This window comes from Chelonus insularis, unplaced genomic scaffold (genome assembly GCF_013357705.1).
Source record: "Chelonus insularis isolate UGA/USDA-ARS -01 unplaced genomic scaffold, ASM1335770v1 scaffold_303_pilon, whole genome shotgun sequence".
NCBI lineage: Eukaryota > Metazoa > Arthropoda > Insecta > Hymenoptera > Braconidae > Chelonus > Chelonus insularis.
Genome location: NW_023276792.1, coordinates 1,037,795 through 1,054,345, shown reverse-complemented (window position 1 = coordinate 1,054,345; position 16,551 = coordinate 1,037,795). Strand labels below are relative to the sequence as shown.

At 26.3% G+C, this 16,551-nt stretch overlaps 2 protein-coding genes across 2 annotated transcripts; one reads left to right on the top strand and one right to left on the bottom strand.

Annotated features, from left to right (window-relative positions):
• The first annotated feature begins 2,573 nt into the window (after positions 1–2,573).
• LOC118073476 (pyrokinin-1 receptor-like) lies at positions 2,574–12,209 on the top strand. Its single transcript, XM_035093998.1, has 3 exons — positions 2,574–3,714; positions 10,805–11,028; positions 11,200–12,209. The coding sequence occupies exons 1-3, from the start codon at positions 2,862–2,864 to the stop codon at positions 11,875–11,877; spliced, it is 1,755 nt and encodes a 584-aa protein (XP_034949889.1). The 5' UTR covers positions 2,574–2,861; the 3' UTR covers positions 11,878–12,209.
• Positions 12,210–12,979: 770 nt separating this feature from the next.
• LOC118073478 (sorting nexin-4-like) lies at positions 12,980–16,290 on the bottom strand. The gene is made up of 8 exons (XM_035094001.1): positions 15,826–16,290; positions 15,601–15,707; positions 15,233–15,449; positions 14,500–14,715; positions 14,069–14,417; positions 13,697–13,829; positions 13,458–13,572; positions 12,980–13,356 (listed from the first exon to the last, which is right to left on the bottom strand). Exons 1-8 carry the CDS (start codon positions 15,907–15,909, stop codon positions 13,306–13,308), a joined length of 1,272 nt encoding a protein of 423 aa, XP_034949892.1. The 5' UTR covers positions 15,910–16,290; the 3' UTR covers positions 12,980–13,305.
• Between the last annotated feature and the right edge of the window lie 261 nt (positions 16,291–16,551).

Here is a 16,551-nt window from a genome sequence, read left to right as displayed (position 1 = left end):
CAAAAAATTAAAAACAACGTTGATGACACATACAGTATATACAATATTATTTCATTGTAAATATTATAAGTGCAATTGAAGCCAACATGACTTATTTATATTGCTTTTTGTGAGTAAAATAGATAGTAGTATTTTATGTTGAGTAGGAACCATATAATATATTTACTGTTTAAATAGAAACAAATATGTACTAACAGTTATTTACCTACAAATGCACTATTCCATCTCTAACTCTTTTGGGAAAAGAAAAAAAGCTCTGATGTAAAATTAAAATTTAATGGATAATGTATGAGGTTCGTATGATACAGTTTTCATAAATTGAGATGATAAACTGTTCTATTTATACTTTATTAGCATATAATTTATCAATGTAATTTATCGTTCTTATTTGAGTTAACCAATTATTTTAAAACATTTTCAGTGAAACAGGCGCAGTTAAAATTAGAGAAATAGTCACAGTATAGTACCGTGATGATGAAAATAGCTAAAAATCTGAATATCTTAGATAAAAAACGGACATTGACCTGTCCAGTTATTTTGTCTGTCTAAACCGACTAGATTAGGTCTCAAAGTCTACCATAATAGCGGTTTTTCTTTGTAATAGGTGAGTAAAGACTAAATAAGCATAGAAATGAAGTTTACGAACTTTGATCATTGCAGTCGAGTCCGGACAAAGTTTTTCATCAAAGTTGGACTGAAGATGATTTCCTTTTGTTTCATCTTGATCCTTTATTAGAATTCTGTAAGAACATGAATTCTTCTTGAAATTACATATTTATGTTATAATGGTATCTTTGAATAATATACAACCTTATTGAAATTGTTTAACTAGTTTATGGCAAAGACGTGGTACAGAAATTATAAATAATTTGTATTCTCATTTGAAGATTTTTATAAATTTACTTAGTAAATAAATTCTGCCCGACTGTATATTAATGCTTTTCAGTGATTACTGTATTTATTTATTAAATCAATTTTCAAACATAATGTTATTAACACTTTTATCTGTGATCAAAGTTGAAAGGTAAAATAATCTGTTGAATCATTTTTATATAAATATTAAATTCCCAGTGGGAAGTTATAGTAATGGGTCCGACTTTGCAAATCCCGCATTTCGGCAAATCTCCACGTTTCAAGGTTTCCAGAGTCGGATAAAATATTTTTAAGTGAATATCTGTACGTGTATAGGTGCGTATGTGCATTCAAAATTATTTTTCGTCTTGATTATCTCAAGATCAAAAAATGATATCAACGTGAGACCAATTGCATTCGACGCATAATTACGCAACTTAAAATTAATTAGGTTTCCAGCAAAATTGGTCCAGTCATTTTTTTTGCAGAATCAAAAAACTAAAAAAATGATAAAGTAGTTTAATTATTTAATTGACATAAAAATTTCATGCTTGCTCGCCTAATAATAATTATAATTATTACGATAGTAATAATAATAATAATAGATTCTAAAAATACAACCAATTTTTTCATTCTTTCCGCTGGGAAATTAATCGTGTGGACCTTTCGGGTCGCACTCAGACCACTGGAAAGCATTGATGTTTTTTTTTTTAATTGAAGCCCAATAAAAATTTTAATCTATTGAAAAAAGAGAATCATCGGATAATGAGAATAAAAAAAAGAAATTGTTTCTAGTATCTAATTAATTAAAAACAGGTTTAGTCAGTGATGGCACACAACAGGAGACTCACACTAATCAATTACAGAGTAATCGACGACAATAAAAATTGCAATCATCTAATAACTACAATATAAAAGTTTAGATATAACATATGTTGCATGTAACAAAATATATACTAATAATTTGGGTGAGTAATAACAAGTGTGATTATTTAAATTTATGTTTATGAATAGTGTTTAATATAGTTGAAAACTTCAACTTGTTAGAGAAATGCTATTATCTCATTATATTCTACTTTCATATAAAACGTATTTAGGCAGGCTTATAGTGAATTTGATCTTTCGTTATGACATAGAATTTAATCCTGTATCGTTGAAAAGTTTGTTATGAAAACAATAAAAACTTTGTACATGTATTATCTTAAGAAATAATTTGATTTTCCATATTAAAGTTTAGTATGTAACATATATTTAATTAATATATTATCAACAAGAACTTTGGCATTCTATTAATAAATATTTGTATATAATTAATAAATAATCCTGAATTTTTAATGATACAATTGCATACATAATATTTTTGGTTGAAATAATTTTCGAGGTATAAACTTTTGAAATAGGAAAAATCATGAAATATTGATTATAATATTTTATTCAATTTATGATTTCTAATTCCATTTTCTTTTCTTTCAGATTTTTTACAAATTTTTACACGAAGGAATGGACAAAAGGTCCAGATATATGAGCAATACATAAATAAATTATGAAGGTCTTCCTATACATAAAATCTTTTAAAAATCTACGAATGTCTTCAGCATTTTGGAATCTCTTCTCTTGTATGCGTATCTTTCGCCGGCGCAGAATATCATTCCCCACTATCGTACAGTCGACGAAGCCAACTGACCGTTTACGATCATCGAGCAGTCTTGATTCGTATTTCTGTGGCGCTGGTTTTCTTGAATGATTGTTATAAATTCTTAAAGTTTGTGATAATATTTTAAGTAAAAAAAATTTCTTTCAACTTTTTCTCTCAGTTAAGTTAACTCGTAAAATTATTCTGCGTGACATGTTTCGAAACATCCAAGTAAGACTAGTGAAGCGAAAAATTTTCAATCTTCATTTTAGGATAAAATAATTGAAAAATAATAAATTAATAAAAAAAACTTATTTGAAAAATGTCTGGATAAAATGAATGATTGATTATTTAATTTTATTGTTGATTAAAAATCATGGAGACAGCATTTACAACAGAATCGATGTTCAAAGCGAACTGCAATCTATCAAATACTTCATCAATATTGTCAAACTCAATTTCAACAACAGATGCAGCTTATCGAGTAGCTGGTTCCAGACGAGACGCTTTATATGTGGTGCTTCCCGTCACCATAATTTACCTATCTATATTTCTCACCGGCACCATAGGAAATATCAGCACGTGCATTGTTATTGCACGCAACAAGTCTATGCACACAGCTACCAATTATTATCTCTTCAGTTTGGCTGTTTCTGACTTATTACTCCTTTTTTCTGGCTTACCAGCAGAAGTCTATTTAGTTTGGTCTAAATATCCATACATTTTTGGAGAAGGATTTTGTATTCTTCGAGGGCTTGCAGCTGAATGCTCAACAAATGCAAGTGTTCTTACAATCACAGCTTTTACAATCGAAAGATATGTTGCCATCTGTCATCCGTTCTTGTCTCAGACAATGTCTAAATTATCTCGTGCAATTAAACTCATTTTATTCATTTGGTTAATTTCTTTATGTTTCGCAATACCTCAAGCTCTGCAGTTTGGAATAATTGCACATCCTCATATAAGTCCTGATTTAGTGGTTTGTACTCTCAAGACATTCGTGATAAAACATTCGTTTGAGCTTTCAACTTTTCTTTTTTTTGTTATCCCTATGACGCTTATTACTGTACTCTATTCTATGATTGGACTAAAGCTTCGTAAATCAAATGCTATGAAGAAAAGGAATATTGAAAATCAAGGGATAAGAAAACTTCCGAATAGTAAAAATAGAAGATGTGAGAGCCGACACAGCACAGGAAAATCTTCTAGAAGAGTTTTAAAAATGCTCGGTGAGTTTTATTCTTTTTAAATTGTACTCTTAATATTCTAAATAATAAAAATAGAATATATTTAGAGATTTACATTCACAAATGAGCTTTTTCGCAAAGGTTTAAAGTTTAGATCTTAAATACTTATTGTAAAAAAAAATGAATGCGTTATTTTTATTTTGAGAGCTTTTACTACTTAAAGCCATTAATAATTAAAATCTATCTACAGCAAAGCATATAATTTTCTAAGATAATTTAAAAAAAATGTTAGCTTAGTGTTTTTCTAATAAATATTTTTACAAATCCCAACAGATACTACTCAAAATGATAGAATAAATATTGATGTATAAAAAGCTATAGATGGTAGTTTTAAAATAACTGAAACAGTTGGAAAAAACATAATAACACGAAGTTTATTACATCGGAAAATATTTTTCATTGATAATATCAGACTAGTTCAACTCAATGACAGAATGCCAATCTCTGTCTGTAAAGCCTTCACTTAACCATTTATATCAACGTAACTATCTCTACGAAAAAAAGAAGTTTAAATAAACTAAAACTATATTGAAATTTGTTTTTAAGTGATATAAAATTTGTTTTTATTGGTGATGATAAATTTTAAAAATTTTTTATTCATATTAAATAAACTGAAATAATAATTCAGCGAACATTTAATTAGACTGTGACAATGAACTCTATCGACAAATTGCACAAATTATTTGACAATTCAGTTTTACGGAGTATTTTAGATCATGTCATAAAAATACATTGATATTTATTTTAATAGAAAATTGAAAAATCATTGAATTGGATAAATGATGGATTGCCATTTGCCAAAATAAGTGAAAAATAAGGGTAAATCAAATGTGTAAAATCGAAATAAATGACTATTTTCATACCGTATATTCTTTCTTATGAATAAAAATGATAGAAACATTGGGTCAACCTATAAGTTGGTGAAAATTTTTTTATTGATTTTATATGTCAATAATATAAACAGAATGCTCGTTTTAAATATCATTACAGATAGCACTCATGCTTTTCTAGTAATTTATATTGATAATTTTGAGTCACTGTGTATCTCAAACATTTAGCGAAATTAGTGAATTCAACAAATTAAACTATTACTATAAAATTAATTGAATTTGTTTCGTATTCAAAGCAATTCAATAAGATGCCATATTAAATTTAATTTGTAAGCTCTTTAATTATTGTGCGTTAGATTACATCCCAGTGACTAACTAATTCAATAAATTATGTTTAATAGTTCAATGAATTATTACTTGTTTAATTAGAAAATAAGAGACTAGAAAACTGTTCTAGTTGAGATTAAAATGAAAAAATAATTCATACTAATACAAATGTCGGAAATCCATCAAAATTTTAGATACAATTCATCTCACTGGGTGTCAATTTTTCCGAACACAAATATAATATGAACATGTACTGTCATTTTTATGTTTGATTTTTTTTATATTTTTTGAGTGAAGAGAAAATCCATGTTCAGCATATTTTTTGTATTCTCTTTCTTTCTTTGCCTATCATTTTTAGATTGTCATTGATACATGGTCTAATACTTGAAAGCCGTAATACGTGCAGTGTAAAAAATATTTTGGAACTGTAAATATTTAGTATATGATTAAAACTTTAAATATTTTCAAACTTAACTATAAATCAACGTTAGTCGAGATGATTTGTGATAATTGTAAGAAAAGTGTTTACTACTATTTATTATTTTATTTGCGTTGTAGTTTTATAAATTTGACTGGTAGTTAAAAAAAATTAACGACAATTGTTAGAATAAAATTCGTGTATTTATTCATGATCGAATGAAAAGAATGACTCGTTATTCTTATTCTTTATCCATTTCCGTTGGTTTCTCGTTCTTTCGATTTGAATTATTGCTGCCAAATGGTGAAATTGTTTACGATAAATACATAAATATATGTGTAAATTGAGTAATTTGTTATTTAAAACAAAGAGAGAAAGCTATATAAATACTTAATGAAATTGAGAACTTTCCTAAAAAGCTTTGTAAATTATCTTGATAACAAATTTATTCAAAATCAATAGAAACTACAAGTGAGTCAATAGAATATTTTTTTGTTTAGTCAATATGATTATGTAAAAAACTTTATCTGACTAATCGTAGTAAGATTCATTGATAATTATGATAATTTTTTCATAAATAAATTGTTTATTGATATGAGAATCTGGCGATATTAATACAGAGAAGATATAAAAATAGGTCATGGCCACATTAATAATACCGGGAATAGTTGTGTAAAATACAAATTCTGCCTAAATGTTTTTGTTTAATAAAAAATTAGATTTTTTATTCGAATTTTTAATTTTGTAAATCATTGTTGGTAGCAATAAATTATTATACAAGGTCTTGGAAATTCCGTCGTTAATATAATACATAAGATTGTATATATGATCAGTAATATGAAATACGATGCGCAAAAATTACCATTAATTATACTAGAGGCTTTATCATTACATATTTATTAAAACATTAATCACCTTTCGATTAAGGTTTCACCTTTTGTAAGTAGAACACTAATTTTATTCACAAATCCAAACATTTATGACAACACTTTATCAAGATCAGTGGTATAAATAAATAAAAATATTAATATTTAATATTATAATATGAAAAGCATTTTTCAATTTATTATTCATAATAAAAAAATTGTCATCAAATTTTCACATTAAGGCTTGTTAGTTTCCAATAAAGCAATAAACTGTACGTTAATAAATAACAATGACATGAAGATTATGTATTGAACAATGTCTTGAAGAAATTCCAGTCTAAACTGAAATTATGTCATTCTTGAATCAAATGATTGCCAGCACGACAAGGTTCAATCGTTTTGAAAGCACATATTTTTTATCTGCGATTTTATTGTTATTATATGTCTAGTCGAACTAAACATTTCAAATAGTCCTTCAATATCTGAATAACACTAAAAATACTTTTTTGTATGAACAGAATTAGTTTCAAATATTTCAACTCTAAATTTGAGTATTATTCAAGTTGAAACTATAAACAGGAATTTGTAGCAAATTTTTACAGAAAGAAAAACGATTATTCATATTATTACTATTTCTATATTTAAATTAATCGAATTTTAAATTTAAACGAAAAATGAAAAAGTTCGAAGTTTTTTGTCTCCTTAATGATTTTTTACTATTTTTAGCTTTTATTTTATATATTTAAATACTTAAAAAAATTAATGTATCATGTATTATTTACTCATCTGAGTGAATACAAGTTAATTTAAAATACATATCAGACCAAAATCATCATTTATATTAATTCGTCTCAGATTAAATTTTTTTTCTTATGTAGCCAGATATTTCGCACTTATAATAATATTTTTCTCAACATCATATAGACTTAATAATTGGTATACATACTTCAAATCTACATTCTACCAAGAAGTTAATGAAAATGACTGAATCTTCTGAAGAATAATTTCAACTCTAACGGTAGTGAAATATTCATCTTTGATGCCTCCACTTAATAATCCAATAATTTCGCATGTTGAATGGGCGGTACTTTCTTCCTTATAATTAAGCCAAAGATTTTCTTCTGAAAGTAATGTATAACTGTGAAGTAATTTTGCTTGAAGCTTCTTTAAAAATATTCAACTCGAGTAGTCAACAAAAATCAGATACATGTAAAAAACAACTTCTTTAATATTCTGTTTCAGGTTCGGTAGATTAATAATGGTAATGATGATGACTCTAGAATGTATTCTATAGCTAACAATGATCTCATATATACATCATTACAAATACATATATGTGATTTAATGTGATATATGATGTTAATATAAGTTTGATTTCTTATTGAAATCTGCATAATTATCAGTGGTTGTATCAATATCATATGATTATGGTTTCAGTGCTGTTCAAATTCAGCGGTTAATGTTTAGCCTGTCTTAATTAATATCATGCTTGAATAAATATCATAATTTGTTTTTATGTATGGATGTATATCGAAGAATGAATTTTGAACTATTATTCATCAATTTATCATTCTTTATATTGTTTTTATTTTCGAATGCATAAATAAAAACATTTGTTTTTTATTTTTTAGGTCACTTGAGAATGTTTTTCATCAATTAAAAAAAAGTATAAAAATATTCTGAAATTTTCCACTTCCAGTTTGTCATTCTTACTTTTTTTATATGACTAAAAAGAATGTATGTATGACTGTGGTAGTAACGAATATGATTCTACCCATAATGTTTTCTATCCCCCACAAGCTGGTGAATCATGATGAGCCGACATATCAGAATTTTAAGAGTGATATTAAACTTTGCCCGTGATTCTATTACATAACTCATCAAACGAGTCAAATATGGAATAAAAAAAATTTGTTATTTATTCGAATTAATTGAACACTCGATTCAATCTTTTCACACTTGGGCCTACTTGAATTCATTAACTTTTATTCCTTTCATTCTCTTATGATAGAACATTCTAAAAAATAAAAATTGCTAAATATTATATTTCTAGAATACGTAAAAATTCATTTTTGTGGTATTACATTTAAACATGAAATTCAACTTGACTTGGGTCAAAAACTTGACTGACAAGTTACACAGTGTAGCTCTCCATGAGAAAAATTTCTGGCAACTGCGAGTTTTGAATTCTTTATTCTTCTGCCGACGAAAATCAATTTTCAAAATAGGTATATTTCTTTCTGAGAGATAGATAGATCGTCTAGACTTTAGACTACAATTGTCTCAATAAAACTGAAAATAAGAATTTTTTCTGTTTAAGCTAAGAGCTATTGAATTCTAATGAATTTTAATTTATCAAATTAAAAGTATAATATTATAGAATAATAGATTTACCAGAGTACCTTTAATCACTGCAAATCGTAGTGTTTTATTTCAATGCACATAAAAGTGTTTTAAAATGACATTACCCATTTGATTAATATTGTAGCAACTTTTTAAACACTTTCGAGTGCATTAAAAGTGACTACAATGCTACTCAAATTGGTGACGTCATTTTAAAACACTTTATATGTATTGAAATAAAACACTTTCATATTTGAGATTTGCAGTGATTACATTAATCATCTTTTCAATTAAATATCGAATACAGATTAAAAAAAACTTGGAATAAAAAGTTTCCAATAAATATAAACGATTCTTTTGATTTAAAAGCTTCATTAAAATTGTTATAGCCGTGATAATACTTTTGAATAAATAAAAACGTTAATTTTTTGTTTATACATTTCTTAATTGGCCACAAATAACGTATAAATATTAGTGAATGAAAATAAACTTCATTATAAAATTACCAAAAGCTATAATGAGTTGGAGTATTTTTATTTTATTTATTTTTAAATCAAAATGTACATTAATTTAAGTGGATTTTATCATCATTAAAATTAAATCCTATCTCAGCTATCGCACAATTTAGCTAGGAAATGATGTATGTCTGAATAACATGGCGCCTATGACTAAAATAATAACAGAATATGTATAATGTTCATGGAAATAAGTGAAACATTCATTGATTATAATATGTTACTGTGATGATGATTAAATTTAATATATTACATGATTTAACAATATTTATATAAATTGTACAAGAATTCAAAGGATAAAATCCTATTAAATAAAATGAAAAAATATGAGTGTTTTCATAGATTGAATGGATAAAGCTGAATTAATCCAAATTATTCAAAGATATTTTTCATGTACACATTATTACAAATCACGTATAGTAATATTTCATTATCCATAATTACTTTATCTTTTTATAAATACATTAATAACACTATATGTCATTATTAATTAAAAAAAACTGTATAGTCTATTTTAATGAGAAACTCCTTGAATATGTTCATTTAATGATCACATCGGATGTTTTTATAGCGCTATTAAAATCATTGAAGTTATTCACTGATTCTCGTTTTTATATAAACATTTATTATCATTAAAACAATTGTATTTACATTTAAATTCCTCGCTCAGTCTATACAACAATTAAAAAATAAATAAAGATAATAATCTGCTTACGAAGAAACTATTGTAAATTAAAATATATTTTTTTCTTAAACTAGTTCTAGATTTTTATTTATATTAACTGTTTTTTTATTTATTAACATTGATTTTTATCATTAAATTGTTATCATTTTAATCATCTTTAATTATGACGTTGCAAAAGTTTTCAAAATCTCATTAATATACATAAATTTTATTGTATTATATAAATGTCATTGTTTACGCAAAATAGATTTTGCGTATACTTTAGCATAAAATAGTTTTGAAAATATTTTTTTTTATTCAGGTAGCATGATATTAAAAAAGATTATTCAGATTCAGAAGAATAAAGAAGTAATCACAGAGTTCGCGAGTTTTCTTGTCCAAAATTTTGAAATTGAGAAAAAGCATGCTATGATATCTAGTGAATTATTTTCTTGGACTTTAGAAATAATACCCTCTCTGTTATTATAGTTTTTGAATATTAAAACAAATTTTTTCATCTATTTTGCCAACAAAGAATGCTCAAGTGAATTAAATCATTCTAAATACTCTTCCATATAATATACCATGCTATTTACTTTAAGGGTCAAATAGCATGAGTTTTAGTGCAAATTTAAATAACCAGACTAAATCTGGAACTGTATAAACAACATTAAAGCTGTAAAATATTCGAATTTACGTCGATTAAGTCATTTCTAATAACATGACTACGAGTTATAACGTCAAATATAAATAAAACGTTATTCTGCACATAGATAATTACCAATTGTGATTATGATGATTGTAACAGAGCAATCGTCCTCCGTTGACGATGTCTATCCTGGACAAATATCATTACGTCAAAGTTACTTATAATGAATGAGTTTGAATCTCATATGTCATGCCCTGACAAGTTATCAAGCGGACATCCACTAGAATACAAATACGATGAAAAATAACATTTCTCATGAATCTAATTGATTATTTCAAAGTAGATTTTCCCCATTTGTTTAAACATTGGATTTACTTTAATTGTCATTGTTTGGTTAATCTTGTATCATCATATACAATTAATCGAATGCAAAATTATTTATTTTTTCTTGATGTTTCAGTTGCCGTTGTTGTAGCTTTTTTCATTTGTTGGGCACCGTTTCATGTTCAACGACTAATTGCTATCTATGGAACAGGTAGCGATCATGTAACGTCCAAAAGTAAATGGATGGAATTCCTCTACCTCCTCTTCACATATATTTCCGGAGTTCTTTATTATATTTCGACGACTATTAATCCAATATTGTATAATATTATGTCCAATAAGTTTCGTGCAGCTTTCAAAGTGAGTAACAATTCATAATAAAAAAATGTATTTGAATAAATAATCATTACATATCCATTTTATTAGATAAAAAGATTTACACTTTGTTGCACAGTATAAATGTGTAATAAGTAATTCATATCGTTTAATAAATTCTTGGAATAATAATAATTTAAATTTCCTGTTATGTAGGAAACATTGGCAAGAAGCTGCGGTAATTCAAAGTCATCCAGTCAACGAGAGCCAAGGTCTTATTCTAGTCTTTCTCGGTCTCGGCAAAGAGCTTTGGGAAATTTTGGCTGTAAAACTATCGGAACAGGTGGTACTATAAGTAATCAAGAAAGTTCTGAAGGATCAGCTTCTCTAAAAGATAGACATCTTACTCCAGTTACTGAGCATCCATCAATCCAAAAGATTGGTCAATTCAACGAAAATTCGGATTTTTTTGTAAATAATAAGGCTAAATCTAATGAGCAAGAACAAAAGCTTTTAGAAACAAATAAAAATGCTCAAACGGAAGTGTTTCAAGATGTTAGTCATACTCAAGAATATTTACTAGATGATCAACATCAACTACAGAAGATTCAGAAAAATGAGAATGATAATAAATCAGTGTCAATCAATGGTGATATTATAAAAAATAAAGAAACTATTGGCAATATGAATAACAAGTCCAAGAACTTTGGTCTGCCCTCTGTTAATGAAAAAAAATGGTGGAGGATGTTCAAGTGGTTACCAGGTACTACAATGTTAAAATTAACAAAAAGGCCGAGAAATTATGTAGATGTAGTTATTAGTGATATTGAAAGTAATCGTGAAGAGTATTCAATGACAACTTGCTACATTGCAGGAGAACACCGATCAGTTTAGAAAAAGCTTGAAAGAATTTATAGAAAAAATATTTACTTCGAACTAAAAATAAAAATAGGAGAATTTCGATAGACCTGATGCACACTATTACTTTTTTTTAATAACTTTTGGAGTAAATGTCAGTCTTCACAAAAAAATTATCGAAATGATTAATAAAAAAGTTGGCGAGAAAAAAATTTATTCTGCAATCAAGCTGCTCATTAGCATGAAATCATAGTAACAATCAAGAGAATGAATCATTTTTATTAAAAATTATTCTGCAAGTTGGAAAATACTGTGATATTATTTAATAAAAAATTCACAAACGTTATAATGTAGGAAATGAATATTGATCAAAGCGTTATTGAAAACGATAATAAATAAAATAAACATTTTTAACATCAAAAAGTATTTTAAATCTTCGTTCATAAATTGAATTTTCTTTATAAGTATTCTCAAGTTCAATAGTTTTTTTTCATCTAATAATAGAAGAGTGTTCAAAGGAAGTTCAATTTTAGATATATAACGTTAAGTTAATCAAAAAGTTTGTCATAAAAATACTAATGTTTACATTAGAGTAATAATAGATTATTAATATTATCTATAGATTTATTTCAATTGAAAATGTTTTATTTTATGACTAAGAGTGGTAGATTAATCGGGAGATGAATAAAGATGCATTTTGAATAATGAGTATTTATACAGTTGGCGTAAAGATAACTTTGAAGGTTCATATCATTTATAAATTGCATCAATGATTTTCTATTAACTGAAATTTTATAATTTTTCAAGTAGACATATTTATTGAAACATCGAAATTATTAGTTTTATGATAAATATAATAAATTTTTTAATAGGTATGACAGTATACATATACCTTTATTTTGTTAAAACATTATTTGTATATTAAGTGTACTTTTTTTATATGTTACTCCATTTTTAAATATTTGCTGTGTTAATTGTCTTTTGTGTTCTATTTTATTAAAAAAAGAGAACAATTTATACAAGTGATTTTATTGTTTTATATATATAAATCAAACTGGACGCTAGAAAGATAATTGATTGATTGTGATAAAATTATTGAGTTTCATTTAACGAAGAAATTATAGAAAATTAATTATAGAGAAAGAACATATTTATTTGTTGTCCAGTAACGATAACAATGAGATATGTGAAAAGTTAATTATGCTATCAGAATATGTATATAGTTTTTTAAAATATATACTATAATTAATTAGATTGATAAAAATAATATTATATGTAAACATTATATTATTAATAATAAAACTGTAAATGGCGGAATGTACATATTATATCTAGATAGTATTATAATTGTTCTTTTAATGGTTGTGATAAATAATAACTGATAATAGTTGTATTTAATTTCTTGCTCCAAGATATTGTGATTTAATTAAAAAAATAAATAATTAGTTTTTCAATTAAAATAAATCATGGCATGCTTTCTATACACTGCTTAATATGCTGCCAAGCTTGCAAACCCTATAAGAACAAACATTTATAAGCTTCAGTTTTTTATACTATTTATAATTATAACTAATTAAATTAAAATTTTTTAACATCTTATTCGTTAACTTATATACCTTTCTCGATAATTTGTACTGTAAAATGCAATAAGCTGCAAGTGTCTCTTTCAAGTCGACTACCTTTTGGTTCTGGAATCGTTCAATATCTACCATTGCTTTTGTTGAGAAAGTTCTATAAATCAATTTGTGTGTTTATTAATTTCTGGCATACTGATGGTTTGAGTTAATATCAAGTCTACAGATTAATTCATTCAATAGTTAATTAACTTTATTGAAAATTTATTTATTGAACTTACACTAAATTTTCATCCACTTCTTTAACAGCTTGTTCATTCTGCTCTATTCTCAGCTGCCATTGATTAACTTTCAGTTCCCGCACTTCTTCCGTATCAACGGAACCGAATAAACGTGACATTAAACCAGATTTTCCTATTGGATAACAAATATTTGTTTTATCATTGAACATATTTTTAAAATTGTATTGTTCTACGAGAAGTACTAATTAATTTAAGGATATTTTTATAAAGAATAATATTTTATTAAAAGCAGAAAAAAATATATGATTTGGATACTTAGAAATCGAATAACCGTTACTTTTTAAAGATAAAGTTTAATGATTATACTACCTTTATTTATTTAGGTTTTAAAAGTACAATATATTTCCTCACCTTGCATAATTTTTTGACGTTGTTCATAAGCTGCATTAAGATTATCAGTTGCTTCATCTTTTGCAAGTTGTAGAGCTTCTCGACGTTTTACTACAGCCTGAAGTGCAGATGCTCCAAATAGCCATTCTTTTAATTGATCAGCTATTAATTCTTCTTCCTCAAGATGACTATCAATAGTGGCTGCTAATGAATCCATATAATGTCCTGATTTTTGGAGACCATCTCCAAGTTCTTTCTCAATGGCACTCCATTCGCTAAATACACGGCCGTAATTTGCATGTAATTTAAATAATGTATATTGTCTTTCAGCTAATCTCGCTCGTATACGTAAGAGATTACATAAATTATTCTGTTGAAACATATTTTATAAAAATTAATCAATGGTCTCACGTTCATTGTTGTAATAATTATATTTAACTTAGAAAACGTACTTGAAGTTCGGCTCCATAAGTTTTTATTGTTTCAAATTGTTTGTCTGGTTTTTTCAGTCTTACAGCAACGCTAAGAGCTTTAAGTTTTGTTTCGGCCAATTGTAAATATCCACTTTCTTTTATACTTTCTCGCCAACCATCTCTTTGCTGAAGAAATCCCATTAGATGTTTGTCTTTCGATAATATTGGATGAGATGCTATTCTCAATAAAAAGTTCTATAAACCAAGAAAAATAAAGATTTTATGATTAATGCTTATCATGATTTTACTTTTTTATAATATTTTAATTACAATTCATTCAATTTTATTCTATATTTAATCATAAAACTGAATAAAATAGCAATGTTGATATATAATTGTAATTCTAATTGAACTAATATAACACCTCTTCATTGTTATGCATAGTCTAATTTATATTATATTTTTTTTTCATTTTTTCGAAGATTGTTCGCTTCATAAATCTATGGTTATCTGTACTGTTGGAGGTATTAACAATGAATGAAATTTAAATATCATGCAATAAGCACCTCCGGGACATCAGCATGTCAATTATTTGATAACAAAGTAGTTCTGGTTTATCATTTATTAATAGTAACGAGATGATGGTTCAATCTTAATTAGTTTTACCAACTTCTAAATAATATTTTGCATATAAAGTAATCAACCAAGTATTATTGCATGTAAATTTGATGAATGTAATTAAGTTTTAAAATATTAGTAAAGATTTATATACCTCTAGCCCTGCTCTTCTTCTATCAACAAAGTCAGGATCAAAAGTATCAGTCGTGATTTTTTGCCAGGCATAAAGAACTTTTTTCTCTGGCAGTGGTGGCAAAACAACAAATGGATACGTAATTTCTAAATAAGTTCTGAGCATTTCAAATTCTGTATATCGTCTCCACAAAGAACTTATTGTAGTTAGAGCATCCTTAAAATCTGGATCAATCACTCTAAAAAAAAAAAGAGTATCATTGGAGTAGAACTATAATGTTAAAGTTGCGTTCTTTACAATGAAAGTATACATATAACTTATTTTTTGATACATTGATTATAACAATATGCTTCACAATTAGATATAATTCAAATTTGATATGAACTAACTTGGTTTCAACCAGGTACACAGTATAGAATTCTCTTAAATTAAGACCCTCATTTGCACGTTTTTCAGCTTCTACTATGGCAATTTCCATATGATCTAACAAAGAATCCTGAAAAGAAAATGCAATTAATAGATGTATTCTTATAAATGATTAATCGATTAATCTAACATTGTCGATAATATCACTTTAATTTATGAAATTTAATATATAAAAAATATATTTTTACCTGTTTCTGAATGTCTAATGAAGTCATATCATTTGAATCACTCATGATTTGATAATTGCCGTTTTGAAAGATATTTTCCATCATGAAAGTGATGATATCCTAGCTATTAGTTTCTTAAAATTTTGTTAGCTATTTTAGAATTGAATAAATTTATATATTCATCACCATGTAACTTTGGAAATCACAGTTGATATTCAAGAATGTATTGAAAATCTTCGACAAGATGCGTTTATTGATGTCTGCACTAGGTCATGAGCCATGTTATGATATACGCCACAAAATTTCCACAATTTTTCAATGAATTTATTGTATTATCAATGTATAATTATTAATTATTACATTTTTTGATTAAGTTGAATTATTATAGAATGTGTTTAACATGTTTTTCAGTGAATATAAAGTCAACAAGTGACATTTACCTTGTTTTGATCATGTTTTACAAGCTAATACACCATTGCGACCTAATATATGTAGGAACTACTAGTGCTGTCTGCTGGAGATTAAGAACACTAAGTGTATGACGTCATCAAAACAGTAGGATGTCCCAGAAAAAAGTTGTTTAAAAAATGGCGCGAAATGACATCTGATGATTTGGAATTTTCGGAGAGAATTATAATTAAATAATGTCAAAAAATAAAATATATTACTGGTAAAAAGTTCAAATAAATGTTTTAAATCATACAATGTATGAAATTACTTTGTTCAGAAGTATTCCTTTATTATTTT

Excerpts from the sequence above, each read along its gene's own strand:
- LOC118073478 (XM_035094001.1), bottom strand. The coding sequence starts at position 15,909 with ATGATGGAAAATATCTTTCAAAACGGCAATTATCAAATCATGAGTGAT. Across the intron at positions 14,418-14,499 it reads CTTATGGAGCCGAACTTCAA|AATAATTTATGTAATCTCTT; the intron begins GTACGTTTTCTA and ends ATGTTTCAACAG. Across the intron at positions 13,830-14,068 it reads ACGTCAAAAAATTATGCAAG|GAAAATCTGGTTTAATGTCA; the intron begins GTGAGGAAATAT and ends GTTATCCAATAG.
- LOC118073476 (XM_035093998.1), top strand. The coding sequence starts at position 2,862 with ATGGAGACAGCATTTACAACAGAATCGATGTTCAAAGCGAACTGCAAT. Across the intron at positions 3,715-10,804 it reads AAGAGTTTTAAAAATGCTCG|TTGCCGTTGTTGTAGCTTTT; the intron begins GTGAGTTTTATT and ends TTGATGTTTCAG. Across the intron at positions 11,029-11,199 it reads AGTTTCGTGCAGCTTTCAAA|GAAACATTGGCAAGAAGCTG; the intron begins GTGAGTAACAAT and ends CCTGTTATGTAG.